An 8,381-nucleotide genomic window follows, 5' to 3' on the forward strand; every position below is an offset into this window, starting at 1 on the left:
AAATCCTGGATCCGCCACTGCCCCCCTTTCCTATGAATTTGCTCAGCCTATGAAAAACGAGCGGAAGTGTACATAAAATGGTTAATAGAATGAGGGCACAGAGGTTGTAATTGCTGCGATGCCCATGTCACAGAGTGACTGTTATTTATGATAATTCATAGTAAACAAACCAAAAATAGCTATATTGACCCGTTTCCTCTAAAATAGTGCTGCTCTGCAAATCATGAACCAAATGTAAACCAAATATGGCGTCCGCGCACGTTAAATTGTTTCCGTTGGAACGTTCTTTTCATTTGTACAACCTCTTTTTCGTTCATCGAACATCTTTCTATCGTCTCTTTTTAAAAGCTCCGTAGTGTACGGAGTTGACGGTAATTTTACATCCCTATTCACACACAGATTCGTGACACTGCAGTTTAAATCGTACCTATCAGTTTATGTAAAATTATATATTATATCTAATTATATCACGACTGTACTCATCGAAAAAGAGGCTGCAGATCAGGTTCACTGAAATGCATATTGCCCCCGTAGCAGCACAATGTCACTTTTTCCGACCACATCTTTTTCACTACAACGCCACGCGACACACAAGTCTCTCAAATACTCGCGATGAAAATGCACTGAAACCACTATGATCGCTGTGCTAATAATCTTCAGTGCCTGTGTTATATAGCGTGAGCTGATCCATGATAAAAGATCGTGGTATGTGCGTGCGTGTACGTCCGATTACGATCCTTTATGTGAATGTTTGCGTGCGCGCGTGTGTTTGCGTGCGCATTTGTAATTGTGCGTGTGCATGTATGCGCATACGCGTTGGTATGTGTGACTTATATGTGTGCCTACATGCGTGCGTGTATGCGCACATGCGCATGTTCGTCGGCATATGTGAAAAGATTCATGCCTGTGTATGTGTGCTCGCGTGCATGGGTGTATGCGCGCCAGTGCGTATACATACATAAACGTGTTATTCACGTTTAACGTGTAATCTACGTTGGAGCATTTGCTTGCACGCATTTACGTGCACGCAGCGCAGCAAAATCTTGCAGTCGGCGCAGCGTCGAAGCCCACTGGATGCAGCAGCCATGAGGGATGCAAGCAGCAACAACGACCGGCGTTACCGCTACACTCGCACGCAGCCGTGCTGCCGCGGCTAGCAGCCTGGCTTACACACAGCCATTATGCAAACAGATCAATGCACGAGAGCGAGACGCAATGGCATCAGGACAGTAGTGGCTGAAACGCTGCTGTCCCGCAACATGCTGATTCAGCGACGCGTTCGTAGCCGATGGTCATGGAAGCCATGCTGTAAAGGGAGTGGCTGGGATCGTGCAGCACATGCCATCGTCCGCTCGCCTATCAAGTAGTCGCGTTACGCGATGTCGTCGGTGAAATGCCGACCTGAGTTCTGTTAGTGGCGCAAAGCAGGCCGACGGCGCCCGTAGACGCTCTCCACGGCGTATCGTCAGTGGTATGCGCTCGTATTCTTCATCTCCCGCACGCGTCTGTGCTGCTGGTGCGAAAGTCGAACGTGGCCAACCGACGTGTATCTTCGTGGCAAGATCAGGGACCGTCAAGCAAATGTTGAAGCGCTACTTGGCTACGAATACGGCTGGCTTGTTGATGCTTTAGCACGCTGCGATAGAGCGTGCGGAGCTTCGTGAAGCGTTGATTCCAGCGCGTATATAGGCTCGATCCATTGTTTACGACCGCTGTGCCTATACTCAGATTAAACTAATTAAATACAACGAGGACGACGTCGGATGTATCGTCTCGCGCTCGTGGTGTGTTAAATGGCATTGAATTGGTGATGCGAGAAATGAATAAGGTGAATTGAATGAAGTGCTCACGTACTTCGGCCTCCTGTTACCTGGTGTAGCTTGTACAGCTGCGCTATAGCCGAGAGCAAGAAGCATTACGCATCTGTGTGTGCGTGCGAGCACGTCTGTGTGTGTGCGTGTGAGTGTCTGTGTGTGTGCGTGTGAGTGTCTCTCTGTGTGTGTGTGTGTGTGTGTGTGTGTGTGTGTGTGTGTGTGTGTGTGTGTGTGTGTGTGTGTGTGTGTGTGTGTGTGTGTGTGTGTGTGTGTGTGTGTGTGTATGCGCGCGCGTGCGTGCGTGCATGCGTGCGTGCGTGCGTGTCTGTGTGTGTGTTTTTGTGTGTGTTTCTGCATGTGTGTGCGTGCGTATGTGTGTGTGTGCGCGCGCGTGCGTGTGCCTGGGTACAGTATAGGGCTATGGTCGGCGACTGTTCATCAGCGACATGTATTAGAAGCTTCGAAAATACTGCGTTGGCTCCTAAATGTGGTAACCTGGGTGACAACCCCCACCGCAGGGCTCCTGCTTAACGCTCCGCTTCAGGTGCCATAATAACCACGAAAGATGGCCTCGCATCTCGGCCGACTAGGGTGCGCTAAAGACAGCGGCAAAATAGTAAAGTACATGCCATGCACGGAGCGGGAGGACAGACTTGAGGAGGCTGAACTGGATGAGATATCAGTGATAGGAGGCGGTAGCATGGACAGCCTCGGCCGGCCGGTCGAATGCGCGATATCAACAACCGAGCTCACTGAAGGTCGCCACTCACCGGTGACAGCCAATGGACCGAAACTAATCCCCGTAAACCTAGCCATCATCGATGATCGCACGCGACTTATCGGCGAGAGGCTCAGTTCAAGTGGGACCAGGATAAATATTCCGTCGCCCACCTACTCATCTACAGCCAGCATGCGGAGCCCAAAGGGCACCATCAATTCGAGTAGCTCGCGGACGAGCCTTCTGGATGCGTGTAGCAGTGCGATACACGTCGACAATGGGAAACATGGAAAGTCGCTCTCCAAGGAAGATCAGTCCTACGTGAATAAGGCAGCGATGTGTTCAGATGGCGAAATAACGCAACAAAAAAATTACCAACGGAGGAGAAAAATACCGGAAAAGTGTGGGAAATGGGAGATGTCGATCCAGGGCAGTCATAAGCACCTGGGCTGCAACATGACCTTTGTTTTCGACCCGTCCGGCCGTCTCTGCTACTACTGGTCTATAATAGTTAGCGTCGCATTCTTGTACAATTTCTGGGTGCTAATCTACAGGTTCTCGTTCGACGAAATATCGAACGAGACAATGGTAATGTGGTTTTCGCTGGACTACTTGGCAGACGTCATTTATATACTCGATGTCGGAGTCGGATTTCGCACCGGTTACCTAGAGGACGGCGTTCTCCAGACGGACCCGGTGAAACTGCGCCAACACTACATGAACTGCACGCGATTTTACATTGACTGCCTGTGTCTGTTACCGCTGGAATTCCTGTATCTTTCTATAGGCTTCAATACTATACTGCGCTGTTTTAGACTCGTTAAGATCTATCGCTTCTGGGAGATGCTCGATCGTACTGAGAGGCACACCAATTACCCAAACAGCTTCCGTGCTATCGGTCTCATTCATTATTTGCTCGTGATTTTTCACTGGAATGCCTGTTTATATTACATAATATCACAAAAGATCGGAAGTGGCAGCCGTGCGTGGAACAATCCGTTCGACAAGGACGACAAGTTACGCAACTACCTGCATTCTTTTTATTGGAGTACGGTGACGCTGACAATGATTGGCGATCTGCCAAAGCCCAGGACTAATGTGGAATATTTGTTCTGCATAATGGAAACAATCGCCAGCTTACTATTGTTTGCCACCGTGTTAGGACACGTTGCGAACATCGTCACTAATATAAGTACTGCCCGAAAGGAATTCCAAGGTAGGTGAATTTCTTTACAAACTCTTAATTAGTTAAACACGTGTAGACCATGAAGTATGCTACTTATAAAGAGCAACTAAGAGCCATGATATTCGTTGCTCTCGAGCGTTCATGGACGTTTGTATATATATATATATATATATATATATATATATATGTATAACACACGCCGTCATCAAGTGTACCAAGAGTGCTAGAGGAGATCTGAAAATTTCCCCGTCCCTACGTCTGACGAGCCACTCTCAATGCATTTCTCAGTAAACGATAAAGCAACGGTTTAATCATAAACTATTGAAACATTGAATACGTAATCAAACGAACGTCATTCGAATTCAAAATGTCCGCAAAATGTTGAACTTGTCATTGTGAAAATTTAAGCGAAAAAGCTGTTCGCGCGACAATAAAAATAGTGGCAAAACCGTCGGACAAAATCAATAATGCCGCGGCAGCAAACGCCACGCACAATACGCGGCCACACAACGCGATAGTTTCAGAAAGACTCGCTGCAAAGGCAGGACTTGATAACTGCTTAGAGATTGATGTCTTTCATGCTAGGATGCCGTTGAGCGCGTCGTGACTGTAGACGAGCCCTTCACAAGAGCATCGCAGCAAGCGACTCCCCGCCTATGTCATTAACCCGACAGAATCTTACCATGACCTTTTTGTTGGTGGCGTGGCTTGCGCCTATATATTGCTTTTCAGTTGAGGTACACCAAAATGGTATGCGACAGAACAATGAAGTTTGCGCAACCGAGTACTAATTACTGCACGATAGCGTTGCATTTGAAAATTGAATGTTGTTGTAACGAATCCACGTGCTGCTATTTCCCCGTAATGTACACCAACACGAAACAGCTGCTGAATATGTGTGCGTTTGTAATCCAAAAATATGCAAAACAAATTTGCCACGAATACGTCGTAAAATAATTGGATAAAATAAATCAGTAATAATGTGTGCGGAAATCGGGGTATGCGCCTATAGAAGGCATGGAAAATTGGGTGTAATAGGGACTTGATATGGAGAGAGCGATTGAAAGAGGAAGTGAAGAGGAGAAGACAGTGGAAAGATGGAAAGATTGGTCGATCAATCGGTCGGTCGTTCGGTCGGTCGTTGGTCGGTCGGTTGGTAAGTACGGGTATAAGTATAGAGAGACAGAGAGAAGAGAGCAGAAAGAGAGAGAGAGAGAGAGAGAGAGAGAGAGAGAGAGAGAGAGCGCGCGCGAGAGAGAGAGAGATAGTGAGAAAAAAAAAGAGAAAGGGTGAGAGGGACATAGGGAGAAAGAACGAAAGACAGATAGATAGATTGAACGAGAGCGTGTAAAAAGGGGGGAAACAGGTAGGGCGAGTTCCGGAGAGAATCAAGAATGTGGATGGGATCACTCGATGGCCAAGCGAAATTTATGCGACGATGAGCGAAACATAAAGAGAGAGCGATAGAGAGAGCGCGCGAGAGAGAGGGAGAGAGGAGAGAGAGCGCGAGAGAGAGAGAGAGCGCGAGAGAGAGACAGCAAGAGAGAGAGCGAGAGCAAGAGAGCAAAAGAGAGAGAGAGAGAGAGAGAGCGAGAGAGAGAGAGAGAGAGAGAGAGAGAGAGAGAGAGAGCGAGAGAGAGAGAGAGAGAGAGAGCGAGAGAGAGAGAGAGAGAGAGAGAGAGAGAGAGAGAGAACGCGCGCGAGAGAGAGATTCTTCCTGTGCGATAGTGAACCACATTAGCTGACTAAGATCCTTTATGGCACAGCTTCAGTCAGTAGCGGATCGCAGGATATCGGCTATAGAGAAGATAGAGGTCCTATCTAGAAGCACTCATAATTGATATACATGTGAATCGTGAGAGAAGCCCTAGCGAAAGCGCAGCACATTCAGTGGCGTTACACATATTATTATTATTATTATTATTATTATTATTATTATTATAATTATTATTTTGATAGATGACATATCTATATCGCTCAAATCCTATAAAGACAGCAAATTCCTGCTGATAGTTTAAATGTAAATAAAATAAGTTTAATAGATGTCAATTCTCTAAAGTGATTTTATGTTATCAATGCGAAGACGTCGGGTAGTCGTCAATACTGAAACATTATTAATACATCAATGGAAAGACGTCTAATAAAAACATCGTTTTCACTTCATTTGAAGACGTCGCTTCCATAACCAAGAAACGACGAATACGAGACGTCTAAAAGACATCGTGTACCAACTGGGTGGTATCTCTAATCATTTAGACAAAAGTAACATGGTGCTGATACTGGGTATACCGGTAGATGGCATGTCGTGAGAGCCAGAATCGCGTGTTAGTAATATTGACATAATAATACTTATTATTATACATTATATACATAATATACATATAGACATTATATACATATTATGTAATAAAATCTACGTTGAAATGCAGAACGGTGCACATATTCGAGCAAATACTGATGTGTGAGCGTTCTAAAATATGTTACACTTGGTGTTACGCAAGGGTACCCACTAGTAAGTATCAGAATGGTCGATAAAATACGAGAACGGTAGTAAAGCCGTGTAGAAATGTTGCTTTAAAGGCATTTCATTGATGGGCAAAACAGGAAAAACTGCTGCTTTATCGTAATTGTCAGGGCAAACTAGCGTCTGTCTCAATCGCCTCCCGCATCAGTCATCGGATTACGACCTCGAATCACATTGATGCAGCGGAGACGCACTATAGCACTTGCTTGTCATGTATATAGCAAACAAACTCAGCGCGTTTACCGAATTCTCATCGCGATTGAAATTCGTAAGTCATCGAACGCATATCAATAACGTGCCCGACTGAAAAATCTATAGTTCGACTCAAGCGATAAGCCGTACTAGGATTTCGATGTTGTAAATGTAAAAGCACAATTTATGCCATTATCTCATGCTTGCATTTTAGAGATACACCGCTGCGCAAGACACCCGGTTTCATATGTTATGAGGCATATTTCTCGCAGGTAACCGGGTCATATTTCACACTGAAAAACGGCGGACCGGTCTCTATGCCTGCGTCACTTGACGCAATGACGCTATGTTGTATTTCCGAGTGCTGTATCATAGGCGGGCATTATTGGTCAACGTAGTTCTGTGCTGTTCCAAATGTGGCTCCACGCAATTCGACGTGATCACTGGAAGCCGAAAATAATGTTGGTGTGTGCTATTAACATATTACGCCTCGATATTACGCTCAATTCGGTAAAGAATACAAATGTTATGAGAGCTCATTATATTTAGAATCCGCCAAAAAGCTGAAATTTTTTTGTTTATTTTGGTTAGGTTTAAGAGATGCTGTTCATATGATGCGCCAGTATTCTTCTTCTTCTTCTTCTTCTTCTTCTTTTTCTTCGTCTTCTTTTTCTTCTTATTCTTCTTATTATTATTATCATTATTATTATTAATAGTAGTAGTAGTAGTATTAGTAGCAGTAGCAGTAGCAGTAGCCGTAGCAGGAGCAGTAGCAGTCGCAGTAACAGACTGTAGCAGTAGCAGCAGTAGTAGTAGTAATAATAATAATAGTTGTAGTAGTATAGTACCTAGTCAAACGTTAAAATAACGTTGACATTTTGACATTGAATCAAATTGCAAATCCAGACATTTTTCAACGTCGTTTCAACGTTGATTGTCGACGTTGTTTCAATGTTGTTTCAACGTTTTTTGCCCGCTGGGATATGACTTCAAGAAAAAATTTCAATCCACAAGAATTATTCTAGATGACACGGAGTGCCCAATTTATTAACCAAACTGTCCAATTGCACAGCAATCAACATTTTCCTCATACAAAAACAGAAATGCAATGACGCTTATGGTGGGGTAGTCCACGTGGGTTAAGTACACAATGTACCCGAGGTTTATGGGGCTCAACTAGTGACAGACAGTTTGTTGAACAGAGTGGATTGATATTCACGCGTGACCGCGGAGATGGTCTTATGGTGGACAATGGCATGAATATGCAAGATTTGTTTGCTTCACATGATGTAACTGTGAACATGCCTAACTTTTTAAAGACGGGCACTAGTACGCTGATACACGACAGAAAAGTCGCTAGTAAACAAGTATATACATGTAAAGAGAATAATATGACTAGCAAAAACATATAAAATACTAACTCAGCCATTGAATACATCGAGCTCGCTTTATTATTAGCAACAGAGACTATATTCTTTTGTTTCTTGCTTTGTAACTTTCGTAAATGCATAATTCCAAACAGTGCATAGTTGAACCTTATTCTCACATTATAGTATATATATAAATATATATATATATAATGATATTTCCACAATGAATAAAAAACATGTGCTTAAGGCTGCTAAGTAACTATAGTAGGCCTATTTTATAAAAAGTATAGCAAAGACATAGGTGAGTGTAGGAGCTAATCGTCTTGCTCAAAACAATCGTATGCCAATTAAACACAATTTTCCACTGAGCAACCTCATTTGAGGGGTAACTCGTCGTAAAGCCTTTTAAAACATCGTTCAAAATTTCAACTCACAGACGTCTTGTGACCGTCTATCCACTTACGAAAAATGATAATGGTCGTATTCCTTAAATATGTGTGTGTGTGTGTGTGTGTGTGTGTGTGCGCGCGCGCGCGCGTGTGTGTGTGTGTGTCTGCTAGGACCGGACCGAAGGCGG

The 8,381-nt window shown here is 44.3% G+C and overlaps 1 protein-coding gene across 1 annotated transcript in view; it reads left to right on the forward strand.

Moving 5' to 3' along the window:
* The first annotated feature begins 2,379 nt into the window (after positions 1 to 2,379).
* Positions 2,380 to 8,381, forward strand: part of LOC106810676 (cyclic nucleotide-gated channel rod photoreceptor subunit alpha-like) — an 85,708-nt gene continuing 79,706 nt past the window's right edge. The window contains exon 1 of the mRNA XM_014814105.1: positions 2,380 to 3,748. Within this exon, the coding sequence (XP_014669591.1) occupies positions 2,380 to 3,748 (1,369 nt within the window). The remainder of the gene's footprint in view (positions 3,749 to 8,381) is intronic.

Source organism: Priapulus caudatus, unplaced genomic scaffold (assembly GCF_000485595.1).
Source record: "Priapulus caudatus unplaced genomic scaffold, Priapulus_caudatus-5.0.1 Scaffold462, whole genome shotgun sequence".
NCBI classification, from domain to species: domain Eukaryota; kingdom Metazoa; phylum Priapulida; class Priapulimorpha; order Priapulimorphida; family Priapulidae; genus Priapulus; species Priapulus caudatus.